The sequence below is a fragment of the Myxine glutinosa genome, chromosome 5, assembly GCF_964187855.1.
Source record: "Myxine glutinosa chromosome 5, kmMyxGlut1.1, whole genome shotgun sequence".
NCBI classification, from domain to species: Eukaryota; Metazoa; Chordata; class Myxini; order Myxiniformes; family Myxinidae; genus Myxine; species Myxine glutinosa.
This window is the reverse complement of record NC_136265.1, coordinates 101,480,458-101,495,269: the sequence shown is the minus strand read 5'-3', so window position 1 is coordinate 101,495,269 and position 14,812 is coordinate 101,480,458. Positions and strand designations below refer to the sequence as shown.

Here is a 14,812-nt window from a genome sequence, read left to right as displayed (position 1 = left end):
TCCTTTCACAAAGCTCGGAACAAGTGTGTCTACCCTCAGGAGAGCCAGGAAACAATATCTCTCTGCTCTCAAAACTGAACTCTCAAACCTGTTCCCCTCCTACATGGTCACCTATTGATTAAACAGCACAAACAATTGATAACAGTTGGATGAGACAAATACAGAATGCTTGCCTTAGCTTTGTAAGTCATTCTCTTGGAGGAAATGAGCACGTGACATCTTCCAGAACTGAATCATTTTGAAGAGGCAATGTGACAATATGAGAATTTATTGAGTTGAAAGATTTTCTAGGCTCTGGAGGATTCGAATTTCCAATGGGATAGAACATGAAAGGACACCCATGACCATGTACCATTCTCCACACAGAGTGCTGTGCTGCCGAAGAAGTTTCTTGACGAGGATTACAATCATGGGTGGGTTGACACTCCATCGCATGCTACTGGACCGAGTACGCAGGTATTTGGAATTTGAAGTCAAAATCTCGCCTGCTCCTTTTTAAAATTTACTCCATTTTACTCTCACATAAAATAAATCAGTGTGGCCACGGTTGCAAGGAGTCATTTTATTCAAACAGGCATTTTCATGAAAATTCAATATCTTGTTGAAAATATTTTTCAATTGACGGCATCTGCGTTACTTTTTCACTTCTTGGAAAGTCTGAGTTCTAAAGTGTGCCCTCCACAAAAGAGGGTTCACCATTATTGGGAAATATTTAGTTGCAGCACCAATTATGTGGCTTTACCCACAGGATTCTGGTTTCTGGATAGGGGACACTGATTGCACTCAGCAGAGTTGTGCCAATCATCATCATCTATGGAGTGTGGGATGTATGTTTGTAAGTATGTATTTACGTATGTGTACATATGCAGCCGAAATTCCAGCAATTGCATTTTTCATACATTAAAAAGAGTGCATGACCTTTTTGGTGGCACTTACGCTGTAAAGAAATTGTAATGTAATTGGAATTGTTGGAAATTCGTGAGACATGTGAACACAAAATAATTTCCTTTTAAACTAAGTAAACGATCGCAGAACATGGTTATATGAGCTTATTGAGAAGAACAGTACAAAAGTGTTTTTACTCCCTGTCGTAGACGGGTCCTTCAACTCGTAAAGTAAATTCCCACATGGCTGCACATCCTAAAGCCTCTCTGGTCAGTGTGATCAAAAGCCAGGATGATTTGTCATGGACGTTTTGAGATTGTCTGAAGGACCAGAAATATTGGTCACAAACTGCACATTTGTATCGGGATTCACCATTATGAATTCTCCCATGTTTCAAGGTGTGTCGATTGCATGAAGGATTTTCCACAAATTATTACTTCCAAGTGTGTTTTGCGGTGGGATGATTGAGTGAAAGATTTTTCTTAAATTGTGCATCAGTGTGGACATTCTCTCCTTCGGCATGAGCTCGCATTATTTAATGAAGGATTTTCCACATTTTTTTACATTTGTGTGGGCATTGTCTGTTTGCAATCTCCTTGTTCTCCATTGTGAATTTTCACTTGCGTTTTCAGGTGAAATGACAAGATGAAAGATTTTCTCCAAATAGTGCGTTTGTACGGCCTCATGTTAGCGACGATGTTGTTACCCCATGACGCGCAATGAAAAGCGGGGACAAGCAATTGATTCATGTGTGAGACGATGTTGTTATACAAGGAATGGTTTGTGTAAAAAAAAAAAAAAAAAAAAAAGGAATATCCACACAAATGCAAAAATTGTGAAAAAATACCTCGTTCATCATTTTCATTACACCATGATTTATTTATTTTTCCACATATTTTACATTTGTGTGAGAATTTTTATTCGTAGTATTCTATCTCCCCACTGTAAATTCTTGTATGTTTTCAAATTGGAGGCCCGAATAAAAAGCCTTTCATACAATGTACATTTCTATGGGCGTTTTCCATTGTGCATTTTCATGTGCTTTTTAAGGTTGGATGAGTGACTAAAAGATTTTCCACAAATTGTGCATTTGTATGGGCGTTCTCCATTGTGAATACTCATGTGGGTTTTAAGGATGGATGACTGATTAAAAGATTTTCCACAAATTGTGCATTTGTATGGGCGTTCTCCATTGTGAATACTCATGTGTGTTTTGAGGGTGGATCTCTGAGTAAAAGATTTTCCACAAATTGAGCATTTGTACGGGCGTTCACCATTGTGAATTCTCATGTGTATTTTAAGGGTACATGGATGAATGAAAGATTTTCCACAGATTGTGCATTCATTTGGGCGTTCACCATTGTGAATTATAATGTGTCTTTTAAGGAAGGATGGTCGATTAAAAGATTTTCCACAAATTGAGCATTTGTATGGACGTTCACCCTTGTGATTTCCCATGTGTGTTTTAAGGGAGGATGATTGATTAAAAGATTTTCCACAAATTGAGCATTTGTATGGACGTTCACCCTTGTGATTTCCCATGTGTGTTTTAAGGGAGGATGATTGATTAAAAGATTTTCCACAATTTGTGCATTTGTATGGACGTTCACCACTGTGAATTCTCATGTGCGTTTGAAGAATGGATGATCGATTGAAAGATTTTTCACAACTTGTGCATTTGAAAGGGCGTTCTCCAGTGTGAACTGCCATGTGTTTTTTAAGGTTGGATGAGTGACTAAAAGATTTTCCACAAATTGTGCATTTGTATGGGCGTTCTCCATTGTGAATACTCATGTGTGTTTTAAGGGCTGATGATTGATTAAAAGATTTTCCACAAATTGTGCATTTGTATGGACGTTCACCGCTGTGAATTCTCGTGTGTGTTTTAAGGGTGGATGATTGATTAAATGATTTTTCACAAATTGTGCATATGTACGGGCGTTCACCATTGTGAATTCTCAAGTGTACTTTAAGGGAGGACGACTGAATAAAAGATGTTCCACAAATTGAACATTTGAAAGGGCGTTCACCATTGTGAATACTCATGTGTATTTTAAGGTTGGATGAAAGAATGAAGGATTTTCCACAATTTGTGCATTTGTATGGGCGTTCACCTTTGTGAATTCTCATGTGTGTTTTAAGAGTGGATGATTGAGTAAAAGATTTTCCGCAAATTGAACATTTGTATGGACGTTCACCATTGTGAATTCTGAGGTGTACTTTAAGGGAAGATGACTGACTGAAGGATTTTCCACAATTTGTGCATTTGCATGCATGTTCACCTTTCTTTCCTTTGTGAGCCTTGTGAAAATTATTCTCTGCAAACATTTCTTCATTTGGTTTTTCTTCTTTGTAAAAAGTCCTCTTGTTGGATTCATTTGGTGAGTCCTGCGGGCATGTGTCTGCGTCGTTCATAAAAGTAGATGCAGTCTCCCTTGTAGATTCAGTGTATTCACCTGTAAATATAACATCACATGACCTGTAAAAATATATCAGATGCTGTTCAATACTTATAGCATCATTCTGACATTCTGACAAACGTACCTAAGTCGGACGCGCATGGGAGTCGATGGGTTGGGCACGGGACATATCGCCTCACCACCACTTTTTTGATGAGGGGGAATTATCCCCTTCTATGCGTCCCTCCCCCACATTCTACTGGAATGTAACATAAAACAAGTTCAGATACATTCAAGGTACACCACCCCCATTCCAAATTTAAAAAAACCATATCCTCCAGCTCGCGGCGGGGCGCCCGGCGATGCCGCCGTGCAGGACAAAGAGTCTGTGCAGTGTCTGTGTGATGTTATCACTGAACCCCTCCCTCAAACTTCTGTGAAATCGTACCAAACTTCTTGTATGCACCTTCTCTCCCATGTGTATGTCCTAAGGGTGTTAAAAAAATTGTGAAAAAAGGTTTAAAATATATGTATTTTGGAAAAGAACAAATTCTTTAACTTCAATAGTTTATAAAAATGTATTATCACGTATATTACAAATCATATAATATTCATATGTATCAAATCCAACATATATTACAAACATACAATCAGTCATCCATATGTATTTCCATAAATACATACCTGGGCAGTGGCTGTGTTGTCACTGTACTACTCCATCAAACTTGAGTTTACGTGATGGTGAGGTGTTTTGAATTATGTGGTGTATACGTGGTGGTGAGGTGTTTTTAATTACATAGTGGTGAGGTCTTTTTAATTATGAGATGAGGTGTTTTGAATTACGTGGTGTTTACCTGGTGGTGAGGTGTTTTGAATTACATGGTGTTTATGTGGTGGTGAGGTGTTTTGAATGACGTGGTGTTTACGTGGTGGTGAGGTGTTTTGAATTACGTTGTGCGAGTTGTTTTGAATTACGTGGTGTTTACGTGGTGGTGAGGTGTTTTTAATTACGTGGTGATGAGGTGTTTTTAATAACCTGACTGTGAGGCGTTTTTAATAACGTGGCTGTGAGGTGTTTTTAATACCGTGACTGAGGAGTTTTTAATAATGTGACTGAGGTGTTTTTAATAATGTGACTGAGGAGTTTTTAATAACGTGACTGAGTTTTTAATAACGTGACTGTGAGGAGTTTTTAATAATGTGGCTGTGAGTTTTTAATAACGTGGATGTGAGGGGTTTTTAATAACGTGACTGTGAGGTGTTTTTAATAACGTGACTGTGAGGAGTTTTTAATAACGTGACTGTGAGGCGTTTTTAATAACGTGGCTGTGAGGTGTTTTGAATTACGTGGTGTTTACGTGGTGGTGAGGTGTTTTGAATTACGTGGTGATGAGGTGTTTTTAATTACGTGGTGGTGAGGTGTTTTTAATTACGTGGTGATGAGGTGGTTTTAACAACGTGGCTATGAGGTGTTTTTAACAACGTGTCTGTGAGGCGTTTTTAATAACGTGGCTGTGAGGTGTTTTTAATAACGTGGCTGTGAGGTGTTTTTAATAACGTGGCTGTGAGGTGTTTTTAATAACATGACTGAGGTGTTTTTAATAACGTGACTGTGAGGTGTTTTTAATAACGTGACTGAGGAGTTTTTAATAACGTGACTGTGAGGCGTTTTTAATAACGTGGCTGTGAGGTGTTTTGAATTACATGGTGTTTACGTGGTGGTGAGGTGTTTTTAATTACGTGGTGATGAGGTGTTTTTAATAACGTGGCTGTGAGGTGTTTTTAATAACGTGGCTGTGAGGTGTTTTTAATAACGTGGCTGTGAGGTGTTTTTAATTACGTGGTGATGAGGTGTTTTTAATAACGTGGCTGTGAGGTGTTTTTAATAACGTGACTGAGGTGTTTTTAGTTACGTGGTGATGAGGTGGTTTTAATAACGTGGCTGTGAGGTGTTTTTAACAACGTGTCTGTGAGGCGTTTTTAATAACGTGGCTGTGAGGTGTTTTTAATAACGTGGCTGTGAGGTGTTTTTAATAACGTGGCTGTGAGGTGTTTTTCATAACGTGGCTGTGAGGTGTTTTGAATTACGTGGTGGTGAGGTGTTTTGAATTACGTGGTGGTGAGGTGTTTTGAATTACGTGGTGGTGAGGTGTTTTGAATTACGTGGTGGTGAGGTGTTTTGAATTACGTGGTGGTGAGATGTTTTGAATTACGTGGTGGTGAGGCGTTTTGAATCACAAGGTGGTGAGGTGTTTTGAATTACGTGGTGTTTACGTGGTGGTGAGATGTTTTTAATCACGTGGTGATGAGGTGTTTTTAATTACCTGACTGTGAGGCGTTTTTAATAACGTGACTGTGAGGCGTTCTTAATTACGTGGTGATGAGGTGGTTTTAATAACGTGGCTGTGAGGTGTTTTTAACAACACGTCTGTGAGGTGTTTTTAATAACGTGGCTGTGAGGTGGTTTTAATAACGTGGCTGTGAGGTGGTTTTAATAACGTGGCTGTGAGGTGTTTTTAACAACATGTCTGTGAGGCGTTTTTAATAACGTGGCTGTGAGGTGTTTTTAACAACATGTCTGTGAGGCGTTTTTAATAACGTGGCTGTGAGGTGTTTTTAACAACATGTCTGTGAGGCGTTTTTAATAACGTGGCTGTGAGGTGTTTTTAATAACGTGGCTGTGAGGTGTTTTTAATAACGTGGCTGTGAGGTGTTTTTAATAACGTGGCTGTGAGGTGTTTTTAATAACGTGACTGTGAGGAGTATTTAAATAACGTGACTGTGAGGAGTTTTTAATACCGTGACTGAGGAGTTTTTAATAATGTGACTGAGGTGTTTTTAATAACGTGACTGAGGAGTTTTTAATAATGTGGCTGTGAGTTTTTAATAACGTGGATGTGAGGTGTTTTTAATAACGTGGTTGTGAGGTGTTTTTAATCACGTGGATGTGATGAGTTTTTAATAACGTGACTCTGAGGTGTTTTTAATAACGTGACTGTGAGTTTTTAATAACGTGACTGTGAGGCGTTTTTAATAACGTGGTTGTGAGGTGTTTTGAATTACGTGGTGTTTACGTGGTGGTGAGGTGTTTTTAATTACGTGGTGATGAGGTGTTTTTAATAACGTGGCTGTGAGGTGTTTTTAATAACGTGACTGTGAGGTGTTTTAAATAACGTGGCTGTGAGGTGCTTTAATAACGTGGCGGAGAGGTGTTTTCACTAACGAACAGCTCATCTGGCGTGGCCCTCTGGCGGTCACCGCACGTATCCCGGCGAAGGCAGGCAGGCAGGCAGGAAAATCCTCGCGGCGCGTATCTCGGCAAAGCAGGCAGAAGGCAATATGCACGCGTCTGTGGTCCGGCACGGCTGTCTTTCACAGCGCGATCAATACAACTGCACGGAGCGTGGGGAGCACTTTCACTCTCGTAACTGACACAGCGCAAGTCGTCTGCACTCCTCGGGGATATGACTCCAGCTCAACTCCACTCATAACTCATGCGCATCCCCTTTCATAACTGAGGTCTCACAACTCATTTGCCCCGTAACTCGTAACTCAACGGAGGACCGAATACAGCGCACCCCTTCTCATAACTTAACGAGCGCATCTCCCCTCACAACTTAGCGCTCCGAACCGACTCTCATAACTCACACAGCGCAACTCGTCTGCCTCCTCGGGGATCTGACTCCAGCTCAACTCCACTCATAACTCGTCTGGCTTGCCCTGCGCGCATCTCATAACTCATCTCAGCGCATCTCCCCTCATAACTGAGGTGGGGGCTCTCGGCACAGGGTTATATCGTCCCGCCCTTAGCCCGACTCGAACGTTCCAAACCCCGCCTTTTGCCGCAGTGGTAGGTCACTCCCCTCGAGCCCTGATTGGCGGCTCGCGCTTACCGTCGGCTCCTCTGCCTTCCTTCGGCCTTGATCGACTTGTTCAGGCCGGCCTCGTGGTATTTCGCGCCAAAACCCAAAGCATCGAGGCATCATAAGCATCGTAAAGGACCTAACTCTCATTGTCCTACTCAACGCAAAACTAAACACAGGAAAGGTCTACGCTTACATTTACTACGAAATAACAGAGCTTAAACGAGGCTACGTGTTGTAGTGTAACTAAACCAGGAGGGGAAATTGACCTTTATCATAAAAACACAAAACCGCAACAATATGTTATGTTTTCTTCTGCCCCCCCCCCCCCGAGATTAGCCATCAGCAGTAGGAGAATGGGGGCCCTGACGCACACTAAAATTTAACATTGAAGTCAATGGGGAAAATTAAGGTTAATTATTGACTCGCTAGATTTTCAATTCGATTTTGTCCTCCAAATCCTCCCCATCTACGCCATTAACAAAGGTTAAATCCTCAATAGACCCCCAAACCCTTGTTGATTCTAAAACACCCATATTTTCTTTGAGCACCTCCTGAGTCACATATCATTTTTTCTAAGCCCCGCACATTTCCCCTAAGCCACGTCCACTTTCTCCCAAGCCCTGCCCACTTTTATAAACCCCACCCACTATTACATAATTTCCAGCTAAGCCTTGCCCTTGGTTAAGCCTTGCCCTTGGTTAAGCCTTGCCCAGAGATTTTCTCAGGGAATTTCCAAAGGAAACCACACCCACCATTCTTATATAAAGGGTTGAAACACAGGCTAAATTTAAACAATTTTTTACTTTTATTGAGAATGGACTACTGTGCTGAGCTTGAGTGTTTACAGAGTTTGATTTTTTACATTTAATAATCTTGTATTAAATTAATACGTTGTTATTTTCTCTCACAGGAAATTGTATCTGAGATACAAAATGAAAATACCGCTTTTACCACAACTTGGGGTGAAATTATTGATTTGTTTGAAGACCATTTGAACAACCATGACCAACAGACCGAGTTTTACCTTGATAATCCAGCCAAAGTGGAGACTCACTAAATTTGGGAAAAACATGTCATGAGTTCTGCCTCGATGGTTCTAAATGTGGAGCCTACCTTGAAGACTCACTAAATTCAATAAAATCAGGAAAATAGTTTTACCTTGGAGATATTGAAAACTTGTTTCATTTTGGAGACTCTACCTGTGGGGTCTATCTTGGAGATGCTTCCTATCTTGGAGACTCTGCTTACGGATTACACAATCTGCTTATGAGGACTTCCGTTTCCGGTCCCTCGAGTAATATAAGGAAGTGACTTCGACCTCTGCATGGCAGCTAATTTAAAGTATTTTCCCATTCGTGTCTTCGTCAATTTTCCACTCATTATTTAATTGTGCATGTGTTACTGTGTGTTTATAGTTAGTTTTGATTTGCAATTCATGCAAACTTGTGTAAAATTAATACTTTTCTGTTCGCACCGCGTGCGTCTCTTTATGCCTGGTCTCTTTTGGCTTCCCTCCCTGCATCGGTGTTTTGTGAATTTAAGTTATTTCCTTCACTGTATTGCTTATTTCTTAGATTTTCTCTTCTCCCCTTCACTTCCCCAAACATCTACCCATTGTCTAACGTTTTAAATACAATAAATAAATGAATAAAATTCCTTCTATCCTCGCGGGCACGTGTGCTTGCTGTCTCGCCCGCCCCCTTTATGTCCTAATTTTCTACCTCTTCCTTCCATCTCCAGCCGAAACTCGCCCTTCCAATTCTAGTTTCCTTCTTCTCATTTAACCCTTTCTCCTTCTCATTTAACACCTCACTGTGCCTCTTCCCATCACCATCAAACCATTTGTCCTCCTCATCCTTCCCTTTCTCCGAACCCTACTGTAATCTCCGACACACTATCAACAGCTCTCCCTACCTCCCCGTCTCCCCCCTCATCTTACCCTACCCCTCCCCCTCCCCTCCACTGTCCTGTACCCGATGCTACCCCTCCCTCGTCCTTAACGGTATGGCCCTCAAACAATTGGGGCCTTCGCTCAAATCTGATTGATCTCTCCATAAAGGTTGCTTCTGACAAACCAGACGTAATCTGCTTAACAGAAACTTTCCTCCTTGAAGATGTCTCTGATTCCTTAATATCTCTTCCTGGTTACTCCCTCCTCCAGTATGATAGACCTGAGCCTCGTCCTGGTAGTGGGGTTGCTATCTTTATCAAAAACTATCCTCCTCACTCTCCTTGCACTGCCCTCTCTCCATCCCACCCCCAGGAGTACATCTGGCTACGGCTTCCTCTCCTTTCCCACCTTTTGTTCAGATGTGTTCTGCACCGTTCTCCAAACAGTGATGACTCCATTTACGTCCCCCTGTCTGACAACACGGACTAACTTCTATCAACTCATCCCAACTCTCTCTTCCTCATATGTGGCGACTTCAACTGTCATCATGCCAGCTGGCTGGGTGTGGGTTCATCTCTAACCAGCCATGGCTCCTCAGCAAAGGACTTCTGCGACTCAGTGGGACTGACACAATCTGTAAATTTACCGACCCGGATCTCAGTCAATGGAGTATCTTCTCTTCTGGACTTGGTTATGACTAACTTCCCTGCAAATGCCTGCTGCTCTTCTTTTGCTCCAATCGGTTCTTCTGATCATTTCCTTGTTAAAGTGGACTTCTCTCTGGCCATTCTCAGAGAGCCTACTCAGCACCGACGCGTCTGACATTTCACTCAGGCCGACTGGCACGGTCTTCAAGCAGCCATCAATCATCTGGACTGGTCTCCCGTCTCTACTGCCTCTGACATAAACTCTTCCTGGGAATTCTTCCAAAGTAAACTGCTCTCTCTCTCATGCACAGATTTATCCCTTCTCGTCTTCAGTTGCCATACCCTTCCTCCCGTCTAGGGTACACTGAAGCTTGTGGTGAGGCAGTTGCCATGAAGCAACTTGCCTTCACCTCATGGAAGGCTGATCCAACTGAAGGTAATCTCAGTTCCTTTCACAAAGCTCGGAACAAGTGTGTCTACCCTCACGAGAGCCAGGAAACAATATCTCTCTGCTCTCAAAACTGAACTGTCAAACCTGTTCCCCTCCTACATGGTCACCTATTGATAAAACAGCACAAACAATTGATAACAGTTGGATGAGACAAATACAGAATGCTTGCCTTAGCTTTGTAAGTCATTCTCTTGGAGGAAATGAGCACGTGACATCTTCCAGAACTGAATCATTTTGAAGAGGCAATGTGACAATATGAGAATTTATTGAGTTGAAAGATTTTCTTGGCTCTGGAGGATTCGAATTTCCAATGGGATAGAACATGAAAGGACACCCATGACCATGTACCATTCTCCACACAGTGCTGTGCTGCCGAAGAAGTTTCTTGACGAGGATTACAATCATGGGTGGGTTGACACTCCATCGCATGCTACTGGACCGAGTACGCAGGTATTTGGAATTTGAAGTCAATATCTCGCCCGCTCCTTTTTTTTATTTACTCCATTTTACTCTCACATTAAATAAATCAGTGTGGCCACGGTTGCAAGGAGTCACTTGATTCAAACAGGCATTTTCATGAAAATTCAATATCTTGTTGAAAATATTTTTCAATTGACGGCATCTGCGTCACTTTTTCACTTCTTGGAAAGTCTGAGTTCTAAAGTGTGCCCTCCACAAAAGAGGGTTCACCATTATTGGGAAATTTTTAGTTGCAGCACGAATTATGTGGCTTTACCCACAGGATTCTGGCTTCTGGATAGGGGACACTGATTGCACTCAGCAGAGTTGTGCCAATCATCATCATCTATGGAGTGTGGGATGTATGTTTGTAAGTATGTATTTACGTATGTGTACATATGTAGCCGAAATTCCAGCAATTGCATTTTTCATACATTAAAAAGAGTGCATGACCTTTTTGGGGGCACTTACGCTGTAAAGAAATTGTAATGTAATTGGAATTGTTGGAAATTCGTGATACATGTGAACACAAAATAATTTCATTTTAAACTAAGTAAACGATCGCAGAACATGGTTATATGAGCTTATTGAGAAGAACAGTACAAAAGTGTTTTTACTCCCTGTCGTAGACGGGCCCTTCAACTCGTAAAGTAAATTCCCACATGGCTGCACATCCTAAAGGCTCTCTGGTCAGTGTGATCAAAAGCCAGGATGATTTGTCATGGACGTTTTGAGATTGTCTGAAGGACCAGAAATATTGGTCACAAACTGCACATTTGTATCGGGATTCACCATTATGAATTCTCCCATGTTTCAAGGTGTGTCGATTGCATGAAGGATTTTCCACAAATTATTACTTCCAAGTGTGTTTTGCGGTGGGATGATTGAGTGAAAGATTTTCTTTAAATTGTGCATCAGTGTGGACATTCTCTCCTTCGGCATGAGCTCGCATTATTTGATGAAGGATTTTCCACATTTTTTTTTTACATTTGTATGGGCATTGTCTGTTTGCAATCTCCTTGTTCTCCATTGTGAATTTTCACTTGCGTTTTCAGGTGAAATGACAAAATGAAAGATTTTCTCCAAATAGTGCGTTTGTACGGCCTCATGTTAGCGACGATGTTGTTACCCCATGACGCGCAATGAAAAGCGGGGACAAGCAATTGATTCATGTGTGAGACGATGTTGTTATACAAGGAATGGTTTGTGTAAAAAAAAGAAAAATAAAAAAAAAGGAATATCCACACAAATGCAAAAATTGTGAAAAAATACCTCGTTCATCATTTTCATTACACCATGATTTATTTATTTTTCCACATATTTTACATTTGTGTGAGAATTTTTATTCGTAGTATTCTTTCTCCCCACTGTAAATTCTTGTATGTTTTCAAATTGGAGGACCGAATAAAAAGCCTTTCATACAATGTACATTTCTATGGGCGTTTTCCATTGTGCATTTTCATGTGCTTTTTAAGGTTGGATGAGTGACTAAAAGATTTTCCACAAATTGTGCATTTGTATGGGCGTTCTCCATTGTGAATACTCATGTGGGTTTTAAGGGTGGATGACTGATTAAAAGATTTTCCACAAATTGTGCATTTGTATGGGCGTTCTCCATTGTGAATACTCATGTGGGTTTTAAGGGTGGATGACTGATTAAAAGATTTTCCACAAATTGTGCATTCATTTGGGCGTTCACCATTGTGAATTATAATGTGTCTTTTAAGGAAGGATGGTCGATTAAAAGATTTTCCACAATTCGTGCATTTGTATGGACGTTCACCCTTGTGATTTCCCATGTGTGTTTTAAGGGTGGATGACTGATTAAAAGATTTTCCACAATTTGTGCATTTGTATGGACGTTCACCACTGTGAATTCTCATGTGTGTTTGAAGAATGGATGATCGATTGAAAGATTTTTCACAACTTGTGCATTTGAAAGGGCGTTCTCCATTGTGAATACTCATGTGGGTTTTAAGGTTGGATGAGTGACTAAAAGATTTTCCACAAATTGTGCATTTGTATGGGCGTTCTCCATTGTGAATACTCATGTGGGTTTTAAGGTTGGATGAGTGACGAAAAGATTTTCCACAAATTGTGCATTTGTATGGGCGTTCTCCATTGTGAATCCTCATGTGTGTTTTAAGGGTGGATGAACAATTAAATGATTTTTCACAAATTGTGCATTTGAAAGGGCGTTCTCCAGTGTGAACTGCCATGTGTTTTTTAAGGTTGGATGAGTGACTAAAAGATTTTCCACAAATTGTGCATTTGTATGGGCGTTCTCCATTGTGAATACTCATGTGTGTTTTAAGGGCTGATGATTGATTAAAAGATTTTCCACAAATTGTGCATTTGTATGGACGTTCACCGCTGTGAATTCTCGTGTGTGTTTTAAGGGTGGATGAACAATTAAATGATTTTTCACAAATTGTGCATATGTACGGGCGTTCACCATTGTGAATTCTCAAGTGTACTTTAAGGGAGGACGACTGAATAAAAGATGTTCCACAAATTGAACATTTGAAAGGGCGTTCACCATTGTGAATACTCATGTGTATTTTAAGGTTGGATGAAAGAATGAAGGATTTTTCACAAATTGTGCATATGTACGGGCGTTCACCATTGTGAATTCTCAAGTGTACTTTAAGAGTGGATGATTGAGTAAAAGATTTTCCGCAAATTGAACATTTGTATGGACGTTCACCATTGTGAATTCTGAGGTGTACTTTAAGGGAAGATGACTGACTGAAGGATTTTCCACAATTTGTGCATTTGCATGCACATTCACCTTTCTTTCCTTTGTGAGCCTTGTGAAAATTATTCTCTGCAAACATTTCTTCATTTGGTTTTTCTTCTTTGTAAAAAGTCCTCTTGTTGGATTCATTTGGTGAGTCCTGCGGGCATGTGTCTGCGTCGTTCATAAAAGTAGATGCAGTCTCCCTTGTAGATTCAGTGTATTCACCTGTAAATATAACATCACATGACCTGTAAAAATATATCAGATGCTGTTCAATACTTATAGCATCATTCTGACATTCTGACAAACGTACCTAAGTCGTACGCGCATGGGAGTCGATGGGTAGGGCACGGGACATATCGCCTCACCACCACTTTTTTGATGAGGGGGAATTATCCCCTTCTATGCCCCCCTCCCCCACATTCTACTGGAATGTAACATAAAACAAGTTCAGATACATTCAAGGTACACCACCCCCATTCCAAATTTTAAAAAACCATATCCTCCAGCTCGCGGCGGGGCGCCCGGCGATGCCACCGTGCAGGACAAAGAGTCTGTGCAGTGTCTGTGTGATGTTATCACTGAACCCCTCCCTCAAACTTCTGTGAAATCGTACCAAACTTCTTGTATACACCTTCTCTCCCATGTGTATGTCCTAAGGGTGTTAAAAAAATTGTGAAAAAAGGTTTAAAATATATGTATTTTGGAAAAGAACAAATTCTTTAACTTCAATAGTTTATAAAAATGTATTATCACGTATATTACAAATCATATAATATTCATATGTATCAAATCCAACATATATTACAAACATACAATCAGTCATCCATATGTATTTCCATAAATACATACCTGGGCAGTGGCTGTGTTGTCACTGTACTACTCCATCAAACTTGAGTTTACGTGATGGTGAGGTGTTTTGAATTATGTGGTGTATACGTGGTGGTGAGGTGTTTTTAATTACATAGTGGTGAGGTCTTTTTAATTATGAGATGAGGTGTTTTGAATTACGTGGTGTTTACCTGGTGGTGAGGTGTTTTGAATTACATGGTGTTTATGTGGTGGTGAGGTGTTTTGAATTACATGGTGTTTATGTGGTGGTGAGGTGTTTTGAATTACATGGTGTTTATGTGGTGGTGAGGTGTTTTGAATGACGTGGTGTTTACGTGGTGGTGAGGTGTTTTGAATTACGTTGTGTGAGTTGTTTTGAATTACGTGGTGTTTACGTGGTGGTGAGGTGTTTTTAATTACGTGGTGATGAGGTGTTTTTAATAACCTGACTGTGAGGCGTTTTTAATAACGTGGCTGTGAGGTGTTTTTAATACCGTGACTGAGGAGTTTTTAATAACGTGACTGAGGAGTTTTTAATAACGTGACTGTGAGGAGTTTTTAATAATGTGGCTGTGAGTTTTTAATAACGTGGATGTGAGGGGTTTTTAATAACGTGACTGTGAGGTGTTTTTAATAACGTGAC

The 14,812-nt window shown here is 40.6% G+C and overlaps 1 protein-coding gene across 4 annotated transcripts; it reads right to left on the bottom strand.

Moving 5' to 3' along the window:
- Positions 1 to 547: 547 nt before the first annotated feature.
- On the bottom strand, positions 548 to 13,557 carry LOC144892345 (uncharacterized). 4 transcript variants are annotated; one of them, XM_078778404.1, is made up of 2 exons: positions 12,062 to 13,557; positions 548 to 2,931 (listed from the first exon to the last, which is right to left on the bottom strand). In XM_078778404.1, exons 1-2 carry the CDS (start codon positions 13,520 to 13,522, stop codon positions 1,894 to 1,896), a joined length of 2,499 nt encoding a protein of 832 aa, XP_078634530.1. In that variant the 5' UTR covers positions 13,523 to 13,557; the 3' UTR covers positions 548 to 1,893. The 4 variants fall into 4 exon arrangements, with proteins under 4 accessions (XP_078634530.1, XP_078634531.1, XP_078634532.1 ...); XM_078778405.1 differs by lacking the exon at positions 12,062 to 13,557 and having other exon boundaries at positions 1,876 to 2,175; positions 2,260 to 3,337; XM_078778406.1 differs by lacking the exon at positions 12,062 to 13,557 and having other exon boundaries at positions 1,876 to 2,175; positions 2,344 to 3,337.
- Between the last annotated feature and the right edge of the window lie 1,255 nt (positions 13,558 to 14,812).

Coding starts and splice junctions, on each gene's coding strand:
- LOC144892345 (XM_078778404.1), bottom strand. CDS start 13,522: ATGAACGACGCAGACACATGCCCGCAGGACTCACCAAATGAATCCAAC. Junction 2,932..12,061: donor CATCCAACCTTAAAAAGCAC/ATGAAAATGCAC, acceptor CTTAAAATACAC/ATGAGTATTCACAATGGTGA.